This window comes from Mirounga angustirostris, unplaced genomic scaffold (genome assembly GCF_029215605.1).
Source record: "Mirounga angustirostris isolate CCGP_5_RB_7025 unplaced genomic scaffold, mMirAng1.0.hap1 SCAF_11, whole genome shotgun sequence".
NCBI classification, from domain to species: Eukaryota; Metazoa; Chordata; class Mammalia; order Carnivora; family Phocidae; genus Mirounga; species Mirounga angustirostris.
The window spans coordinates 110,328,734-110,351,357 of record NW_026991719.1 but is presented as its reverse complement, the minus strand read 5'-3'; the positions used below and the strand labels follow the sequence as shown (position 1 = coordinate 110,351,357).

General features: G+C 41.5%; 1 protein-coding gene across 3 annotated transcripts in view; it reads right to left on the bottom strand.

Moving 5' to 3' along the window:
* The window catches only part of HPRT1 (hypoxanthine phosphoribosyltransferase 1), a 56,521-nt gene that overhangs the window by 31,819 nt on the left and 2,078 nt on the right, over positions 1-22,624 (bottom strand). Inside the window, exons 1-3 of one of the 3 annotated variants that reach the window (XM_045882778.3) lie at positions 22,413-22,597; positions 7,753-7,859; positions 4,962-5,145 (exon numbers count right to left, since the gene is read on the bottom strand). In XM_045882778.3, the coding sequence (XP_045738734.1) occupies positions 4,962-5,145; positions 7,753-7,859; positions 22,413-22,439 (318 nt within the window). In that variant the 5' untranslated portion in view covers positions 22,440-22,597. Of the gene's footprint in view, positions 1-4,961; positions 5,146-7,752; positions 7,860-22,412; positions 22,598-22,624 lie in introns of those variants that run through there. The other 2 variants (XM_045882779.3, XM_064574588.1) reach the window with 2 other exon arrangements.

The following is a 22,624-nucleotide window of genomic DNA, read 5'->3' as shown; positions in this document are numbered from 1 at the left end:
TTCTTGAAATGAAATAAAATTCAAAATTCAGGCCCTTTGTTGCACAAGACATATTTCAAGTGCTCAGCAGATAGTGGCTCTGTATTTCACAGCACCGATATAGAACATTTCTATCACCACGGAAAGTTCTATTGGTCAGAGCTGCTCTAATCAAATCAAAGACACCACTTAGCACAACATAATACTAGAAAAAAATATGAAAAAAACTTGAACACTACCTTTATGTTAAGAAACAGGGTGCTTATATAATGCCTCAGCCTACATCAAAGTGGAAATCCACAGGAAATGGCTACAAAGTATACTTTTGACCCCAGTTCTGTTAAAGTTTCCTTATACCAGAGATGGTACACATCCCTGTTCTCTCCGATTTAAACTGAACAAATTCTTTCCCCCACACCTGTCTGTGCTCTTAATTCAATAAGCAGGAAAGAGACATAAATCATCCCACTTGCTTTATATATATATACAGAGAGAGAGAGATTAGCTTTACAGAAGATAAGCTTTAGACTAGTGTCAACATCAAAGTGGCACATTTACATTTAACTTCAACTGTTCTGGAGGAAAAAGCGTATCTTAAAGCAACGAATAAATCCATCTGAAGGAGAAGGTCAGACTAAAAGCTACTGACCTCTTCTTTTAAGAGACACTTTAAGAAACTACTCCAGTATTTTCTGCATTTTTCTTTAACAAGTTCACTCAAATAGCCACCTTCTTACAAATTACTATAAGGTAATTTACATCTTTGATATATTAAACAGCTTAATCAAGCTACTAACCAAGCAACTTCCAAGATCAAGACTGAATTATAGCTTTATGCACCCTGACTGCAACTGAGGGAAAAAAAAAAATCCCGCAATTGGCAAGATGAATTTTTTGCATACAGAACCTCTGACCAGGAGGGGTGCCTGGGTGGCACAGTTGGTTAAGTGTCTGACTCTAAATTTTGGCTCAGGTCACGATCTCCGGGTCATGAGATCAAGCCCCACATTGGGCTCCATGCTGGGCGTGGAGCCTGCTTAGGATTCTCTCTCTCAACTCTGCCCCTCCCCACCCCTCCCGCTCAAAAACAAAAACAAAAAAACTTCTGACTAGTAGAAAATGAAGAAATAAAAGGAAGCCCATATTAGAGGATTCAAGTTAGTTATAAATTTTCCCAAATAAGACTCTGAGTTCTGCACAGTTAAAGGTGTGGGTTCAAATCAAAGACCGGTATGATCTTAGGCAAGTCACTTCATCCCTCTGCGCCTCCCTGTTCTCAAATGTATGTGGAGATAATAATTCAGAACTCAAAAAAAAAAGTTTTCTGCAAGATTTCAAATCCTAAGAATAATTCATTTTAATGTAAGCCACTTTGTCGGGACACACAGTAAATCAGGCTCATTTTCCCTCTGCTGAAGGCCCACACAAAAATATTGCCACAAAACATTTACTTGTTGGATAACTTTTCCTCCTGAGGCTTCATCTTTTTATGATGCAAAAAATTAGTAAGAAAAAATTTACTACAAAATTGAACTCACAAGAAAAAAAATACATTTGCATATTTATCGATTATTTCATTTTTCTGAATATCACAGAGCCTTAAGGGTCTTTGAATATAAAGTACTACATTTCATTGCTCGAAGATGCACACTCACATTTTAATGTCCCTGAAATCAACATGTTACAATTGACAACAACTTACAATATAACCGACAGTGTCTTCTTTCTTAGCAGTACAAAAAATAGGGTAAGTCTTACCATCAGTGGTATCTTAGATTGAATGAAATATGGTATTTGGAATCCCTGGCAGTTTCCCATTGAGGCACTAAGCAAATAAAATCCTACCAGATAGTCTGATTAAGAGTATGTAAACTATGGGGGGCATCTAGGTGGCTCAGTCGGTAAAGCATCTGCCTTCGGCTCAGGTCATAATCTCAGGGTTGTGGGACCAAGTGCCGCACTGGACTCCCTGCTCAGCACGGAGTCTGCTTCTCCCTCTGCCTCTCCCCACTGTTCCTTCTCTCTCTCCCTCCCTCAAATAAATAAATAAAATCTTTTTTAAAAGAGTATGTAAACTATGATGTGTGTGTGTGTATACTCAGAATATTCTTTAAAATATTAGAAATAAAAGTCGTAGTGGAATTTAGGGTGACTTCATTCCTTCATTTCTTTATTTCCTGTGGCTGTATGGCTTTCATAATAAACAGGTATTCTTTAATCAAAAAATGCAATTTTTATTTTGAAGGAAAACTAGTTTGGATGTGTTGATATTGTTAGGGCTCTTTATATATTCCAGAAACACTTAATAGTTCATGGAGCATTTCTTTCGGATTAGCACAGATCAGTAAATGTTTAATTCACTATTTCAAACTGGGGAAAATCAGCATGTGAAACTATACTAACATCAATGTTACTGATGCTGCAACAATTTTAAATTTCCATCTTATAATTTTATCAAATTAAGTTATCTGGTTTTTTATATGTACATGGGAATATCTTCCATGACAAGCTGATGAATTATTAAATAGTGCAGAAATGTTACTTCAAATCAACAGTAAGCATGTGATTTTAATTTCTATTGGTTAGTAGTAATCCACACAGAATTTCACATAAAACAGAACAGATATTTTTCTCTACGTAAAAACTAACCTAAAAACTTGCTTTGCTTACGTTTAAGATTTCATTCTTTTTATCAGTTGAGGAGTTCCTCTTAATAATCCTCTAAGATCTAAAAGCACAGGAAAAAAACCCAAGAGTAGAAAATGGCATTAACGGGTCAAACTGTTTCTATGGCTTCAAACTGTTCTTATAACTATAAAATACTTTAAAAAGACGTATTAAACTCCCCTCATTTTTTTTTTACAAGTTTTCTTTTCAAAGAACATTCTGTTGCAAATCCCGAAAGGAATGAAATCTAAGACATAAAGTAGTAACACTGATTTTTATGTGTATGTGTGTGGAGGGGGGCACTTAAGAAGATCAAAAAAAGAAATCATACCACGGACTGTAAGTACATGTTTTGACTCTAAGCCCAGAAGACATGAAAGGTTGGAGAGACAGCCGTACTGCTTGCAGCAAAACGGACTAGAATTAAATCTTAGTGTAAACCAGCTCACTCACTAACTTCTAGTGAGTGAAAACCCAGACTCTGTATTTAAACAATTCTCTAATTCATGTAAGACTCTGACAAGTTACAAGGAGCCTGTGAGTATGAAGCAATGTCATGGTGTATGAACACGAAGGGTTTTAAGGGGATAGGGAAAAAGTCTTTTTTTTAAAGATTTTACTTATTTATTTGACAGAGAGAGACACAGCGAGAGAAGAAACACAAGCAGGGGGAGTGGAGGAGGGAGAAGCAGGCTTCCTGCTGAGCAGGGAGCCCGATGCGGGGCTCGATCCCAGGACCCTGGGATCATGACCTGAGCCGAAGGCAGACGCTCAACGACTGAGCCACCCAGGCGCCCCTATTGGGAGGTTTTGCTTCAAACACGAGGAGCTCATTTGGGTGTGTGTAACCAGATTAAACCAGAATTGGCTTCTTAAACATGGAGTTGAGGTGTTTTAAATGTTGGATTTCATTTATTTATTTTTTATTTTATTTTCTTAAAGATTTTATTTATTTATTTGACAGAGCGAGACACAGCGAGAGAGGGAACACAAGCAGGGGGAGTGGGAGAGGGAGAAGCAGGCTCCCCGCGGAGCAGGGAGCCCGATGTGGGGCTCGATCCCAGGACCCTGGGATCATGACCCGAGCCGAAGGCAGACGCTTAACGACTGAGCCACCCAGGCGCCCCCCCTGAGAAAATGTCTTAAATGGTTCTTCAATCACCCGAAGGACTGATGAAAATGTGGAAAAGGTCAAACATTTGGGTCAAATAAATGATTAACTGGGAGAATGAGGATGAAAGTTCAGTGGTCTTATTTTCAATGAAAATATAAACATAAGGTCAGTTTCTACAGGGATGTACGATACAGATTCATGAAACAGCAAAGAGCAAACATTTATTCTAATCTTTGAAGAAGCTAAGAGAAACCCCACTTTTAAGGAAAACAGTAACTCCGAGGAACTACAACGGCAACATGCAACCAGAAACAAACAGCAGCATGAACTCACAAAAATCAAACATCCACATGGCCAAAGAAACCATGGATGATGAAATCCACGTGTACAGATCACCCTGATTTGGGCTCGTCCCACTGCCAATACTGCTTATTGTGTCCGTATCCTGAAGCATCTGAGACGATGGGACACAGGCAGAGTAACCGAATCAGAACTGGTTTCTTCAGAGCGCCAGGGCTTCCGCTCCCCGTGGGCTTTCTAGAAAACTGCGGACCCACCTTCTTTTTTTTTTAAGATTTTATTTATTTATTTATTTGACAGAGAGAGACAAAGCGAGAGAGGGAACACAAGCACGGGGAGTGGGAGAGGGAGAAGCAGGCTCCCCGCGGAGCAGGGAGCCCGATGTGGGGCTCGATCCCAGGACCCCGGGATCATGACCTGAGCCGAAGGCAGACGCTTAACGACTGAGCCACCCAGGCACCCCCGGACCCACCTTCTTTATCAGACTTGGCTGCAAATGACTTACCACTGCCCCCAAAACCAATCTAGCTCCACAGAAGATATCTGCCAATGGTAAGTGTAGTCAAAAAATATCCCCCCTCCGAGGTCCCAACGGCAACTCCTAAAAGGGGTTTTTAAAAAATCCAAGAAACAAAACCAAACCAAAAACCCTTTAAAATAAGTGTATAGCCTCCAAGGTGACTAGTTTGGAAAAGATAATATTCACTTGGATATAAAGTAGAAGATATTAGAAAATCTCACTGTAACCAAGTGAAATGAACATGAAAGTATAGTTTGCAGAGCTTCAAAAACACACAGTTTAAACGTATGTTTAAACATGTATATAACATACATTTTTAAAATTTTTTATTTAAATTTTAGTTAACAGTGCGATATTGGTTTCAGGAACAGATATACTCACACAGTAGCTCTTCAGTCTGATGAAATCTACAGTCATGGGAATGGATCCATCACTATTTCTGTTCAGTGCTTTGATATAATCCAGCAGGTCAGCAAAGAATTTATAGCCTCCTTTGAGCACACAGAGGGCTACTATGTGATGGCCTCCCATCTCCTTCATCACATCTCGAGCAAGCCGCTCGGTCCTACAGAAATAAAATCCGGAATTTAACAGAAATTAACTTAAAGAAATATACTTAACTTGGGGCACCTGGGTGGCTCAGATGGTTAAGCGTCTGCCTTCAGCTCAGGTCGTGATCCCAGGGTCATGGGATCGAACCCCACGTTGGGCTCCCTGCTCAGCAGGGAGCTTGCTTCTCCCTCTCCCTCTACTGCTCCCCCTGCTTCTGTGCTCTCTCTCTGTATCAAATAAATAAAATCTTTAAAAAAAAAAAAAGAAAGAAATATATTTAACTTTGTAACCAAACATCCCCCTTAGGCATTAAACTTCCACAAAACACACCCTTTGCCCCCCATGAATTATATCCTTGCTTCATAAAGTGAAAATAAAAACTTAAAAACCTTCAAAAAAACATGTACACTGTTAACACCTAACAAGAATGTTTAAAATGCAAAGTAAAATACCATTTCCACCTATCAGATTGACAAATTCTGATTAAATAGTATTTCCCTGGTAATATACAGTATTATAAGAGATTATAGAAAAAAGAGAGCACTCTCATATACCACTGGGAGTAAAAATTACAAGGATAATCTGACAGTATGAAAACATTCAATAAATACCTTCCCTTAACCCAGAATTTCCCCATGGATCAAGTTGAAGCAAGTGCCCAAACGTTTCCTTCTAGTATGGTCTGTAAAAGCAAAATAATGGAGATATCTTGCATGTCCATCAATAAAGGACTGCTTAAATCAATTATGGTACAGTCAGAAAATGGAATGTTATGTGGGGCGCCTGGGTGGCTCAGTCGTTAAGTGTCTGCCTTCGGCTCAGGTCATGATCTCAGGGTCCTGGGATCGAGCCCCGCATCGGGCTCCCTGCTCGGCGGGAAGCCGGCTTCTCCCTCTCCCACTCCCCCCGCTTGTGTTCCCTCTCGCGGTCTCTCTCTCTGTCAAATAAATAAATTTAAAAAAATAAAATAAAAAAGAAAATGGAATGTTATGCAACCTTCAAAATACATGATAGCTCTAAATATATTAATATGAAAAAGTGTCCAATAAATTTCAGACCTATATGATAGTACATACCTATGTGTTAAAATAAAATACAGTTGATGCTTGAACAACACAGGTTTGAACTGCACAAGTCCCCTTATATAGGGATTTTTAAAAAATAAATACAGTACTATACATGTATTTTCTCTTCTTTATGATTTTCTTAAAAACTATTCTTTTTGGGGCTCCTGGGTGGCTCAGTCATTAAGCGTCTGCCTTCAGCTCAGGTCATGATCTCAAGGTCCTGGGATCGAGTCCCACATCCGGGCTCCCTGCTCAGCGGGAAGCCTGCTTCTCCCTCTCCCACTCCCCCTGCTTGTGTTCCCTCTCGCGGTCTCTCTCTCTGTCAAATAAATAAATTTAAAAAAATAAAATAAAAAAGAAAATGGAATGTTATGCAACCTTCAAAATACATGATAGCTCTAAATATATTAATATGAAAAAGTGTCCAATAAATTTCAGACCTATATGATAGTACATACCTATGTGTTAAAATAAAATACAGTTGATGCTTGAACAACACAGGTTTGAACTGCACAAGTCCCCTTATATAGGGATTTTTAAAAAATACAGTACTATACATGTATTTTCTCTTCTTTATGATTTTCTTAAAAACTATTCTTTTTGGGGCTCCTGGGTGGCTCAGTTGTTAAGCGTCTGCCTTCAGCTCAGGTCATGGTCCCAGGGTCCTGGGAATCGAGCCCCGCATCGGGCTCCCTGCTCCGCGGGAAGCCTGCTTCTCCCTCTCCCACTCCCCCTGCTTATGTTCCCTCTCTTGCTGTGTCTCTCTCTGTCAAATAAATAAAATCTTAAAAAAAAAAAAATAAAACTATTCTTTTCTCTAGCTTACTTGCTTGTAAGAACACAGTATAGAATACACACACAAAGTATGTGTTAATCGACTTTATGTTATCGGTGAGCCTTCTGGTCAACAGTAGGCTATTAGTAGTTAAGTTTTGGGGAGAGTCAAGAGTTAATTGTATGTATATTCGCATAGAGTATATGTGCATAACTAGTGTGTAGGGAAGGACGGTGCACAGGAGGCTGAGAGGAGAGAACCCTATTCTCATTTATAGCCTCAATCCTTAGAATATTTTACAACACACATGTATTGATACCGTCATCTTAAAATCAAAACCAAAATAGCCAGACACACAAGGCGAGCACTTAAATACCAAGTTAGGTATTTCACTGCAATTCAGTTAAGGGGAAATTTTCAAGCTAGATGCGCATACTAATCCAAATATGACCTTCCATTCATGTGATTTAGCCCCAGCCCATTACCCTGTTCAGGGTTGAGTAATCAAAGGCTGTGACTAGAGTTCATTCCTATAATCTCCCTTCAGTGTTTACTTTATTCTACTCCCTACAGATTCCCAGTATACCATGACTTACGCTGGGTAATTAGTAAGCTTTCCCTGCACCTTGTTTGTACAGAGGGCTCTAAAACAGAAAACATCTATTATTTGAAAAGCTAGCCTAATTTATGTTCAAATATCAACTACTTAAAACAGTTGCTGACACTTGAAATTAATAGAAGAAAAAAACAAAAACAAGAGATTGAAGATCTTACTCACCTGTCCATAATTAGTCCATGAGGAATAAACACCTTTTCCAAATCCTCAGCATAATGATGAGGTATACAGAATAAATCTAGGTCATAACCTGGTTCATCATCACTGATCTGAAAAAGAAATATGACCATTTCAGTGACAGCATTACATTTAGGTATGACACATCAAGAACTTTCTGTAACTTTGTAGGTACGATTATGAATTAGAGTTATATAAGAAATCAAATGTATACTTTAGAGATGAATAGTTAAAGACTGTAGACATAAAATGACATGATATGAAATTTCCTTTAGTTCAGCAAAGCAAAAACAAAAAACTTTAAAGAGTTAAGATAAATGTGGAAAAATCCTGAAAACATTTTAAACGTGGGTGATGAGCATATGGGAATTCATTATACTATTCTCTCCACTTCTGAGTATGTTTGAAATTTTAGTAAAAAAATTTTAATACACTGTAGAAAAAAAATTTTTAACACACTGTAGTCCAACAAGCTAAAATGTCACACTGAACAAAAGCTGCTATTCCCCACCCCAAATCCAAACAGCCTCTCTCACCTCAGAGTGGGGGTGGGGGTGGGGGAATCACCCAAAAAGCTAAGTGATTTCTTAAAAACCCAAACTCTTATTAAGTCTGAGATTGTTATAATCAATTCATGATGTGCCTTCATAGCAGATACTCCAAGGTTGTTTGAGTAGAACCATATATTGGTTGTCTTTGTACGCCGAGTACCCACCATACAAAATATTTAATAATACTGATGATGTGGTATCTGTGGTAAAATATACTGTGATTATAGTTTTATAAATACTATATATACACCTATGCATACAGAAAAAATACAATAAAATCAAAAAAACTATTATCTCCGGGAGAAGAGTTATAACGATTTTATTTCTTCATACTGTATATTCTGAATTTTCTTCATTGAATATATATTGCTTTTTAAAAAATTCAGTAGTCTTTCTTAGAAATTATTTGTGGGGGCGCCCGGGTGGCTCAGTCGGTTAAGCATCTGCCTTCAGCTCAGGTCATGATCCCAGGGTCCTGGGATCGAGTCCCACATCGGGCTCCCTGCTCGGCGGGGAGCCTGCTTCTCCCTCTCCCCACTCCCTTGCTTGTGCTCTCTCTCTCAAATAAATGAATAAAATCTTAAAAAAAAAAAAGATTCCCTCTCCCTTTCCCTCTGCCCCTCCCCTGCTCACACACTCTCTAAAAAAAAAGGGGGGGGGGAAGAAAAATAAATTATCTGTGGTATTATGTGTGTTTTTTACATGCATATAAAAAGTATGGGGAAATTTTTAAAGATGTATTAAAACAAAATCTACAAACAAAAATTGTAATACAACAAAATAATAAAAGAAAGAAGTGAGGAGGGGAAGGGGGAAAGAAGGAGAAGGAGGAAAGGAACAAGTGAAGGAAGAAAGGGTGGGTATGGAGGAGAACATACCCATCAGTGGTCAACTATAGGGGGATACTTGCTTCACTGTACACTTTATTTTTTTAAGATTTTATTTATTTATTTGAAAAAGAGAGAGAGTGAGAGAGCACAAGCAGGGGAGGGGTAGAGGGAGAAGCAGACTCCCCACTGAGCAGGGAGCCCGACTCTACTCGGGGCTCGATCCCAGGACCCTGGGATCATGACCTGAGCCAAAGGCAGACGCTTAACCGACTGAGCCACCCAGGCGCCCCATGCACACTGCGCACTTTAATATTGACTTGGCCTTTTTTTCATTATCAATTTCACTTTTTTTTTAATCATAGTTGATTTATAATTCCCACTTACCATTAAATTAAAATTCATTCAAAGAAATAAACCAGAATTTTAATACTCTACCTCACATGATAGCCAAGACTAAATATCTTCCAAACCACATTCAAGAAGCTGATGATAGGAGTGTTTTGGCAGTTTTCAAGAAATATTGGTCAAACCCTAATTACATCTTGATACTTCAGCTACTCTCTACTGAGCCCCTTTCAGTCGGCATTGGGTTAGGTGCTTAAGGACAGGTGGCTTGGCTTTCAATAAATTTTAAAAGTACTTATTTAAGATTTATAATATTCTTCACAGAATTCCTAATTATATTCTGACAAATCTGAGGTTCACGCTTTTTCAGTCCCCAAAGCTGTTTTGAGTTCCCCAGGTGTGGGCGGAACTGTAGGTGTCATCTGGGCCAGCTGCCGGTCCCTTCAGCCAGCCTCCACCTGTGCACCGGGCGGGCAGCTGACTGAGCCTCAGGGAGGCGCACAGCCCTGCGGCTGCGTAGAGCAGAGGCACTCACTTGGCAGCCGGTCTGAGGGTGGCTGGAAGTCATTGCTGATTTGTTTTTCAACAAACATGTATTACTTTCATACGCAGCAAGAAAAATTCTATTTTGGGGTTGGGGGGGAAGCCGGATCCTCTAATATGAAGTGCCAACCTGTCTGCTAAACATTCATAGCATGCATATTTCAGAACACATTCTCTACAAAAAGAATGGAAACGGGACATCTGTGTCACCTACAAGAGTTTCTCAAGAATACTCTCTAACAAGCAAGTACTCCTGTTTTAAATTTTATTTTAAGATTTTATTTACTTGTCAGAGAGAGACACAGCAAGAGAGGGAACACAAGCAGAGGGAGTGGGAGAGGGGGAAGCAGGCTTCTGCTGAGCAGGAGCCCGATGCGGGGCTCGATCCCAGGACCCCGAGATCATGACCTGAGCCGAAGGCAGATGCTTAACTGACTGAGCCACTAGGCACTCCTAAGTGTCCAACTCTTGACCTCAGCTCAGGTCGTGAGTTCAAGCCCCTCTTGATCTCAGGGTCATGAGTTCAAGCCCCGCCCAGCATGAAGTCTACTTAAAAAAAAAAGAGGGGGGACAAACCATAAGAGACTCTTAATCTCAGGAAACAAACTGAGGGTTGCTGGAGTGGAGCGGGGTGGGAGGGATGGGGTGGCTGGGTGATGGACACTGGGGAGGGTATGTGTTGTGGTGAGCACTGTATATTGTGTAAGGCTGATGAATCACAGGCCTGTACCCCGGAAAGAAATAATACATTTTATGTTAATAAAAAAAGGGGGTGTTGACACTCCCAACAAACAAAAGTCTAGGCCCAGATGCCTTCACAGGTGAGTTCTACCAAACATTTAAAGAAGAGTTAATACCTATTTTTCTCAAACTATTCCAAAAAAAATAGAAGAGGAAGGAAAACCCAAATTCATTCTATGAGGCTGGCATCGCCCCGATACCAAACCAGACAAAGATACTACATAAAAAGAGAACTATGGGCCAGTATCTCTGATGAACATAGATACAAAAATCCTCAACAAAATATCAGCAAACCAATCCAACAATACATTAAAAAAATTATTCACCACGATCAAGTGAGATTTATTCCTGGGATGCAAGGGTGGTTCAATATTTGCAAATCAATCAGTGTAACAGATCACACCAGTAAGAGAAAGGATAAAAACCATATGATAATTTCAACAGATGCAGAAAAAGCACCTGACAAAATACAACACCCATTCATGATAAAATTCCTCAACAAAATAGGTTTAGAGGAAACATACATCAACATAATAAAGGCCATACATGAAAAACCCACAGCTAACATCACATTCAATGGTGAAATACTGAGAATTTTCCCCCCTAAGATAAATGAACAAGATGAGGATGTCTATTCTCACCACTGGAAGTCTTAGCCACAGCAACCAGACAAGAAAAAGGAATAAAAGGATCCTAACTGGTAAGGAAGAAGTGAAACTGTCACTATCTGCAGATGACATGGTACTACATATAGAAAACCCTAAAGACTCCACCAAAAAACTAGAACTGCCCTTACCTTTAGTACGGTTGCAGGATACAAAATCAATGTACAGAAATCCGCTGCATTTTTATACACTAATAATCAAACAACAGAAGAGAAATTAAGAAAGAAATCCCATTTACAAGTGCACCAAAAATAATAAAATACCTAGGAATAAACATAACCAAGGAGGTGAAAAGGTCTATACTCTGAAAACAATAAAACACTGATGAAAGAAACTGAAGACAATACAAATGGAAAGACAGTCCATGCTCATCGACTGGAAGAACACATATTGTTAAAATGTCCAAAAGTACCCAAAGCGACCTATAGATTTAATGCAATCCCTATTGAAATACCAACAGCATTTTTCACAGAACTAGAACAAATAATCCTAGAATCTGTATAGAACCACTAAAGACCCTGAAGAGCCAAAGCAATCTTGAAAAAGAAAAACAGGGGCACCTGGGTGGCTCAGTCAATTAAGCTTCCACCTCTTGACTTCGGCTCAGGTCACAATCTCAGGGTTGTGAGATCGAGTCCCATAAGGGGCTCAGTGCTGGGTGTGGAGCATACTCTCTCTCTGCCCCTCCCCCGTTCTCGTTTTCTCTCTCTCTCAAAAAAGAAAAGAAAAAGAAAAAGCTGGAGGTATCACAATTCCAGATTTCAAGTTCTACTATGAAGTTGTAGTAATCAAAACAGTATGGTACTGGCACAAAAACAGACAAATAGATCAACAGAACAGGATAGAAAGCCCAGAAACAAACCCACAATTATATGGTCAATTAATCTTCAACAAAGCAAGAAAGAATATCCAATGGAAAGAGACAGTCTTTTCAACAAATGGTGTTGGGAAAACTGGACAGCAACATGCAAAAGAATGAAACTGGACCACTTTCCTACACCATTCACAAAAATAAAGTCAAAATGGATTAAAGACCTAAATGTGAGACCCGAAACCATAAAATCCCAGAAGAGAGCACAGGCAATAATTAACATCAGCCATGGCAACATTTTTCTAGATATTTCTCCCGAGGCAAGGGAAGGAAAAGCAAAAATAAACTATTGGGACTACATCAAAATAAAAAGCTTCTGCTCAGCAAAGACAACCTACTGAATGGGAGAAAATATTGGCAAATGACATATCCGATAAAGGACAGTATCCAAAATATATGAAGAACTTATCAAACTCAGCACCCAAAAACCAAATAATCCAATTAAAAAATGGGCAGAAGACATGAACAGACATTTCTCCAAAGAATACATACAGATGGCCAAAAGACACATGAAAAGATGCTCAACATCACTCATCATCAGGGAAATCCAAGTCAAAATTACAATGAGATATCACCTCACACCTGTCAGAATGGCGAAACTCAAAAACACAAGAAACACCAGGGGTTGGCGAGGATGTGGAGGAAGGAGAACCCTCTTGCACTGTGGGTGGGAATGCAAGCTGGTGCGGCCTGTGTGGAAGACAGTAGGAAGTTCCTAAAAAGTTAAAAATAGAACTAACCTACGATCTAGCAATCACACTATTGGGTATTTACCCAAAGAATACAAAAACACTAATTCAAAGGAATATATGCACCCCTATATTTATGGCATTATTTACAATAGCCAAATTATGGAAGCAGCCCAAGTGTCCATAGACTGATGAACAGATAAAAGATGTGTGTGTGTGTTGTGTGTGTGTATATACACACACAATGGAATATTATTCAGCCATTAAAAAAAAAATGAAATCTTGCCATGTGCAACAATATGGGTGGAGCCAGAGAGCAGTATATGCTAAATAAAATAAGTCAGAGAAAGACAAATATCATTATGATTTCACTCATATGTGGAATTTAAGAAAACAAAGGGAAGAGAGACAGACAAATCAAGAAACAGACTGTTTACAAAGTGATGGTTACCAGAGGGGAGGTGGGTGGGAGGGAGCATGGGTGAAACAGGTGATGGGGATTAAGAGTACACTTAAAGTAATGAGCACTGAAGTCATGTACAGAATTGTTAAATCACTATATTGTACACCTGAAACTCATATAACACTGTATGTTTACTGGAATTAAAATTTTTAAAAAATATTTTTATTTATGGGCGCCTGGGTGGCTCAGTCGGTTAAGCGACTGCCTTCAGCTCAGGTCATGATCCTGGAGTCCCTGGATGGAGTCCCGCATCGGGCTCCCTGCTCGGCGGGGAGTCTGCTTCTCCCTCTGACCCTCCCCCATCTCATGCTCTCTCTCTCATTCTCGCTGTCTCAAATAAATAAAATCTTTAAAAAAAAAATTTAAAAAAATTAAAAAAAAAATTTTTATTTATTTGAGAGACAGAGAGCCAGTGAGAGAGCATGAGCAGGGGGAGGGGCAGAGGGAAAAGCAGGCTCCCCGCTCATCAGGGAGCCCGATGTGGGGCTCGATCCCAGGACTCTGGGAACATGCATGACCCCAGCCAAAGGCAGACATTTAACCGACTGAGCCACCCAGGTGCCCCTATACTGGCATTAAAATTTAAAAACTTAATAAAATTTTTAAAAAGGGTTGATGTGGGATGCCTGGGTGGCTCAGTCGGTTAAGCATATGCCTTCAGCTCAGGTCATGATCCCAGGGTCCTGGGATCGGAGTCCCACATCGGGCTCCTTGCCCAGCGGGGAATCTGCTTCTCCCACAGCTAGCTGCTCCCCCTGCTTGTGCTCTCTGACAAATAAATAAATAAAATCTTTTAAAAAAATAATAAATAGGGGCACCTGGGTGGCTCAGTCATTAAGCATCTGCCTTCGGCTCAGGTCATGATCCCAGGGTCCTGGGATCGAGCCCCACATCGGGCTCCCTGCTAGGCGGGAAGCCTGCTTCTCCCTCTCCCGCTCCCCCTGCTTGTGTTCCCTCTCTTGCTGTGTCTCTCTCTGTCAAATAAATAAATAAATAAAATCTTAAAAAAATAAAATAAAAAGGGTTGGTTTCTTTCAAGCATAAAAAAAAAAACCATGTTAATATAACTCTTCCCAAAAGGCAAAAAGAAACTCTTAAACTTGCATTGCTTGAAGGTGTCCCAATTAATAGGGGGCATTTGTGACCAATTAAATAAGATCAAGATATTCACTGATCTATTTGACAAAATTGTTAATTGGGGCTCTTATCTAAGGGATGTGATCATAATTTTGGGCCTAATACTTTTTTTTTGCTTGTCAAATGAAGCTTTACTGAAATTTTCCTTTATAGTTCTTTATTATTATTAACATATAATGTATTATTTGTTTCAGGGGTACAGATCTGTGATTCATCAGTCTTACACAATTCACAGTGCTCACCACAACACATACCCTCCCCACTGTCTATCACCTAGCCACCCCATCTCTCCCATCCCCGTCCCTTCCGGCAACCCTCAGTTTGTTTCCTGAGATTTAAGAGTCTCATGGTTTGTCTCCCTCTCTGGTTTCGTCTTTTTTCATTTTTTCCTCTCTTCCCCTATGATCCTCTGCCTTGTTTCTTAAATTCCACATATCAGTGAGATCATACGATACTTGTCTTTCACCGATTGACTTATTCTGCTTAGTATAATACCCTCTAGCTCCATCCACATTGTTGCAAATGGCAGGATTTCATTTTTTGATGGCTGCGTAATATTCCATCGTATGTATACACCACATCTTCTTTATCCATTCATTGTTGATGGACATCTGGGCTCTTTCCCTAGTTTGGCTATTGTAGACACTGCTGCTATAAACATTGGGGTGCAGGTGCCCCTTCGAATCACTGTTTGTATCCTTTGGATAAATACCTAGTAGTACAACTGCTGGGTCATAGGGTAGCTCTATTTTTAACTTTTCGAGGACCCTCCATCCTGTTTTCCAGAGTGGCTGCACCAGCTTGCATTCCCACCCACAGTGTAGGAGGGTTCCGCTTTCACGTTCATCCTTTTGCATCTGCTGATCAATGTACCATTTGCTGCCCATCAGGACCCCCTGGGGCCATACCACAAGCCCCTGGACCAACCTCTGGATAGACTCTAACTGCCACACAGCCCGCCGCCCCATTTCAGCAGGAAGCAGCCAGAGTGGTCATCGTCCCATTCCCTAAGGGCAGTTAGGGTTACTATTCCAGGGGGAGGAATGAGGAAGGGACAGGCTGGGCTTGGTAGGGAGAGACAGGTAGGGGGCTAAGTGATCAGGCTCACAGAAATCCCCAAAATGTGGAGGTGTGAGGAAACCAGAGAGAAGGGGACAAATCGGACCACCCTGCCCTAGGCATGTGTGGGGTGGGTCAGGTGGGTGTCTTTGTGATAATCACATATGACCAACAAAGAACCGCCAGCTCCTAAAAAGGAAGTAAGCCACTGAAGGTGTTATCAATAGAGATGTTAAAAGGATTTAAGTTCCCTGGTTAGCTTTCTATACTAACCCTAAAGGCCCTTGTCAGCAACCTTGTCGGGACCCCTCTCACTCCTATCCTCACTTAATAACTTCTATCACTTTACTCACACACACACAAAAAAAACCTTGCAGTGCTTGAGGTACTTTAGGCATGAATTCACAACTTTGTTATAATTCACTATAAATAAATGGGGTATATTTATGGGGGTCATAATTTAAGAAATATATGATTGGCCATAGGTAGTTTGCTGTCAAAAATGGGCAATGGGTATATAGGGGTTTGTTATGCTATTATGTCTACTTATAGATATTCCATTCATTCATTCATTCATTCATTCATTCATTTGACAGAGAGAGACACAACGAGAGAGGGAACACAAGCAGGGGGAGTGGGAGAGGGAGAAGCAGGCTTCCCGCGGAGCAGGGAGCCCGATGAGGGGCTCGATCCCAGGACCTGGAATCATGACCTGAGCCGAAGGCAGATGCTTAACGACTGAGCCACCCAGGCGCCCCAGATATTTCAAATATAAAGTTAAATACAGAGCAATTTATTTAAACGATGACAAGGCACCAACATCACTTTTCCCAATTTTACATTTAATGAAAAGTTTAAGTCTTTTAAATCCATATAAAATGACCAAATATTAGAATACTAATTTTAAAATGGTGATGACCTTATCCAGAACCTGCATTCTTATTACTAATATTCAAATATTTATTGAGAATCTACTATGATGTACATATTAGAGGATTAGATAAATCTGACTTGGCTTCCCTCAAAGAGTTTACCGTATAGAAGACATGACATGTACACGAATAACCATTAAGACGGTGGGGTAAGGTGCTATGAAAAAGAAATACATGAAGTATGGTGGGAGTTTAGGAGAGCACTCAAACTCTCAGAAGCCTCAATTGCACCTGGATCACTGATAAGAAATAAAATAAGATACAATTCAATGAACAGGGAATTTTTTTTTTATCACCCCAAACACCGAAGCTTCACATTAAACAGGTCCAATAACCTCAATCTCCACAAGAGCTAGACAGAAATATACCTGGTTGGCCTTTAATCTTATTAGCCCTTATGTATCCCATCTGATATTGGTTAATGACTGCTATTAACCTCATCTGATACGGATTACTTAACAATCCAGTGGTTGCTTTGATAGGAACGGATTGCAATATATTAAATTACATAAAAATGCACTTAGCATCCACTTTGATTAAGGCACAGTGCAATAAATTTTGTAGGGGGCTACTAAGATGATTTTACATTTAGAGCCCTCAAAGAGCTTACAATCTAGAAGACATACACACACACCCCCATCTATACAGCACAACAAAGCTTGTCACTTGTACCTGAATCTAATTTGACAAGCCCTCAAATCTGTGATTATCAAAAGCAGTTATATACGCACTAAAGGCAAACCTGGAACCCAGCACCAATGACTCCCCCGAAAGCAATATCAAGCTTCATCATTATATTCTGTTGCCTAGGTTGTAAACTGAGTAAAGTAGACTAGCATGTCTCTGATACTGAATTAGCACAGCCTTCTATATCAACCAGGCAGTAATTGATTATGAAAAATATGTAACATTTCTGGATGAATGGAAATCACATCTGTTTTATTATTGCTGACTTGGTGTTGCATGTCTAAGCACGTGGCTGTCACCGACACCTTCTGAAACAACTGTATTAGTCTGCTGGAGATGCCATGACAAAATACCACTGCCTGGGTGGCTTAAACAGCAGGAATTTATTTCTTACAGTTCTGGAGGCCGGGAAGTCCAAGATCAAGATGGCGGCAAAGTAGGTTTCATCCTGAGGCCTCTCCTCTTGGCTTGTAGGCAGCTGCTTTCTCCTAGCCATGTGCACAGTAGAGCGTGGGGGGGGGGGGAGCTCTTGGGTGTCTTTTCCTAAAAGACCAGGGCCCCAACCTCATGACCTCATCTACTCCTAATTACCTCCCCAATCACCAGATAGCACACACTGGCAGTTAGGGCTTCAACATATGCATTTGGGTGGGAGTAGCTATTATGTCAACAAGAACTTGACCTAAAATGGCTAAAGAAGACCACAAAGAAGGTTCTAGATGGCTCTGCGGAGAGCCCAACCCCAAAATATTTGGGGAGCGCTTTGGAGGGGCACGAAGTGGTGAACAATGTTGGTACATGTGCTGCCAGAAGTGAGCACAGGAAGCGGTAAGCAAATGAAAATGGTTTCTCTCCAGATCCACCGTTCCCACTATGGCCATTTCTGGCTGAACTGGAAACCAAAGAATAGGTTACTAATAGCTCTGAGTTACTCAGACAGTTCAGAAATCTGACCACATCCCCTCGGCGCTTTAGAACACAGCTCTCAAATTCTAGCCTATCTGTAATATGCTTGTTAACAGTAAACTCTACACTGGTACTTTCATCAATATGTAAGATTATTGGAGTATGTAACATTAGCATCTACCATTTGTCTAGAATCATAGTCAATACTTTTGCTATCACAGATTACCAAAATAATTTTACTTCCCAGTAAAACTGGCATCACAAATTCTTAATGATTATGTGTGTCACGTCTATAATAGTTTTCATAGTGAAAATTTTTGTGGTTTACACATAAAATTTCTTTTTTTTTTTTTAAAGATTTTATTTATTTTTTAGAGAGCGAGCGAGCAAGCGAGAAACAGCATGAGAGGGGAGAGGGTCAGAGGGAGAAGCAGGCTCCCTGCTGAGCCGGGAGCCCGATGTGGGACTCGATCCCAGGACCCTGGGATCATGACCTGAGCCGAAGGCAGACGCTTAACCATCTGAGCCACCCAGGCGCCCTACACATAAAATTTCTAATTACAAAAATATGTTATCTAAAATTACAGCAGGCAAGGAAATTAACTCAACCTAAGATAACACTAGCAACATCAATTCATCATCTGTGACTAGGACTGCTTAAGTCTCTTTGTGGTCAAAATACAGCGATGTTCATGGGTCCAGACAAGACCGAATGGAAGTGAGTCTTAAAATGAGCTTAAAATGTGAATTAAAAGATGTACAGTAACAGATAAAATACATTTTATTTTATTCCTAGTAGCCAACAACAATTCCAAGCTTCTAGAATGGGCAGAAATTGCTGGGTAGCATATTTCTACCTTTTATATTCAGATACTTTAAAATTCTTAAAAAACTTGAAAAAAAAATTAAAATTCTTATAAAACACCAAAGCAGAGAATATGCCATCCCCTTGGGATAATTTGTGATAACCCAGGGTATCATAAAACTGAAATTATGAATCACTAATGCACATAATTCTTAATGTAAAAATAATTTAAGCTAGCAATATGTTCATCTTCCAATTTTATATCAGTCTTACAAATAAATTACATATATAAGTTGCTTGCCCTCCCTTCTAGGGGGTTAAAGAATTAAAAGGTTTAGAAGAGGGGTGCCTGGGTGGCTCAGTCGTTAAGCGTCTGCCTTCGGCTCAGGTCATGATCACAGGGTCCTGGGATCGAGCCCTTCGTCGGGCTCCCTGCTCAGCGGGAAGTCTGCTTCTCCCTTTCCCTCTGTGCCCCCCTCTGCTTATGCTCTCTGTCAAATAAATAATTAAAATCTTAAAAAAAAATAAAAGGTTTAGAAGAATGTAAAGATTATAAGAATTAAAATCAGCATCCTTTTTTTTTTTTTTTTAAGATTTTTAAAATTTATTTTAGGGGAGGGAAAAGGGAGGGAGAATCCCCAGACTCCCCACTGAGTGCGGAGCCCGATGCGGGGCTCGATCCAAGGACCCTGAGATCATGACCTGAGCAGGAATCAAGAGTTGGACGCTCAAATGACTGAGCCACCCAGACACCCCTAAAATCAGCTTTCTTCACTATTCAACCCAGGGGTAAATTATTAGCTGCTCCTAGGTAAGTTGGCCCATAACTACTATCTGTCCAAGTACATGAACTTATCCTACGCTGTGATCTTTCCTTTTATTAGTGTGCACAGCGGAATAATAGCCATGTTCATTCTGGACAAAAAAATATATACCTATCAATTATGAGAAGCACACTGTTAGAGAGTAGTTCCACAGCAATCTAAAGTGTGTATGAATTCTTATTAGTAGCAAATTATTCTAAATGTTAGTAACTTGGTGGCAAAGTAACAATGGAGTCTCACTATTGATATTAACAAAGGTGGTTGACATTCCTACAGCATATGAATCTTACTGAATCCACACAGGATAAAATTACAGAAAGAAAGAAGGCTACACTAGCGCATCTGTAACCTCTCCTCACATGACATGGCCCAGTTACTACCTGATGAACTACAAGAAAACTAAAGGAAGGGCGCCTGGGTGGCTCAGTTGGTTGAGCGACTGCCTTCGGCTCAGGTCATGGTCCTGGAGTCCCGGGATCGAGTCCCGCATCGGGCTCCCTGCTCGGCAGGGAGTCTGCTTCTCCCTCTGACCCTCCCCCCTCTCATGTGCTCTCTCTCATTCTCTCTCTAATAAATAAATAAAATCTTAAAAAAAAAAGAAAACTAAAGGAAAACTCCAAGATCCCTCTCCTGGGCTGGTCTGGTTGGTCCTTTTGTCTTTTTCTTAGGAAAGAAACCAGCACATAGTAAGCACTGAGTGTTTGTTATTACTAACATGCAGACCATTTTTGGGAAGGAAATTAAAAAAGGAACAGGAATTTGTAAACACTGCGAACACAATGAAGATCTTAATGTTCGAACAAAACTAACAGCCAGTTCTTGCAATAATAATTCACTGCGTGCTGGGGCGGGGCATCATAGCTAAAAGTATCTTGACTTCCTCAGCAACTGAATAAAAACAACATCCTCCACCCTTTTTTAAGTACCTACTATTAGTGAACCGTTTTAAGGGCATGGGCTCTGGAGAGAGACCTAGGTTTGAGTTCCTCTTAGTAACTGTGTCATGTGGGTATGAATTTAACCTCTCAAGGGCTTCAAAGATTCCTGCTCTGTAAAATGGTAATAATCATGCTAATTGATCTCGGGGTCCTCGCACGGAGCTCCACATCAGGCTCCGAGCTCAGCAGGGAGTCTGCTTGAGGATTCTCTCTCTCTGCTCCCCACTCTCTCTTAAATAAATGAGTAAATCTTTTAAAAAATAATCATGCTATTGTTACAGGGTTGTCCTGAGGACTAAATAGGACTATACAGGTAAACACAATGATAGCTATTATGTTATTATTCCCAGTCAAGGACCATGGAAAAGTTGTTTAGTCAGTTAGACTGCAGACAGTCTTACAATCTTTTCAGTAGCACCTCAGTCATACATTAAGGATCAGAAAGGTGAAGTAAGTTACCCAAGGCCACACAGCTAGCAAACAGCCCAAACAAGCAGGATTCCAGGCCAGACTCCATTAAGAACACTGGTCTTTACCTTAAGCCACAGGGCCTAATATCAACAGAATCCCTCCCTTTTTAGGGCTCAAGTGGCTAATTCTTTGTTAGTTCAACAAACCATTATTGATAATTCCTTACATGCCAGGCACTGTCCTATGTGCTGGGGTTACGGTGGTGATCCTTGACCTTCATAAAGTTTATGGTTTAGTGGGAGAGACAATCAACAGGTAATCGGCTAAATGGGAAAATAACGACGATGATGCTGCAGACTAAGGCATGTAACTGTTTGGGAGGGGCGTTGGCCATTTTAGCAAACGTGATCCAAAAGGTGGGAGGGGAATGCAGCTTAGCTTGTTGGAGAAACAAAACGAACCAATGAGGTTGGAGACAGGATACGAGAGGCTGATGGTGGTATGAATGTCCTTGGAGCTAAGGACCAGATTCGCATTTCTTGCCCCTGCAGGATCAACGAGCTTAGGATCCAGGTTGAGGCGTATCTGAATTCGAGACCTGGTTACCTCTGGGCCGTGGGAAAATTACCTAATATCGTCTCACTATTCCTCGTGTGTGAAGAGGAAGGCACGGTTACCGCTACCAAGGCTGCTGCGAGGATTCAATCGGGCACTGCGCATTCGCACAGTCACTATGTATTTGCGGAACTAGGTACAAACGCCAGTCCCCGCGTGCCCTCCCATGTGGTCGTTCCCGTGCCTGGGCCCCCTACACCGCAACCCTGAGGACCTGGGCAGCATACCCCAGTTTAGAGAAGGGCCTCTCCGGAGAAAGCCCGCCGCCCCCCCCCCCCAATAAACAGCCCCAACCCGCGGCGCGCCAGATCATTCCCGAACTGGCCCGCGCGGCCCCTCCCCGCAGCACGCTCCCCAGCGGCACTAGTCAACCAAAACGCCATTTCCACCCTCTCCTCCCCCACGCGGCCCTCGTTGCCAGGGCCGTCCAGGCGCACCCACCCCGCACCTCGCCATCCGTCCCCCACGCCGCCCCGCGTGACGTAAAGCCCGAGCCGGGGCACGGCGGCCGCCTCCCGCCCCCCCACCCCTCCGGGCTTCCCCGGGCCACCCCGGCCGGCGACCTCACTGCGGGCCGCGCGCCCCAGGGGCCGCCCGCCACCGCCGCCACGGCCGGCGGGCCAAGCTGCTCACCACGACGCTGGGGCTGCGGGTCGCCATTACGGAGCCGGCGGGCGCGCGGGCTGACGGCAGCCTGAAGAGGAGGAAGCCGGCGGCGCAGCAGAGGAGGCGGGGGTTCCGCAGAAGGTGGCGACACGCGGGAAAGCCGAGCGATCTGCTCGCTGCTGCGCTCTAGGCCGCCGCGGGCGCAGAGGCAGAACAGGCCCCGCCCCGCCCCGCCCCCG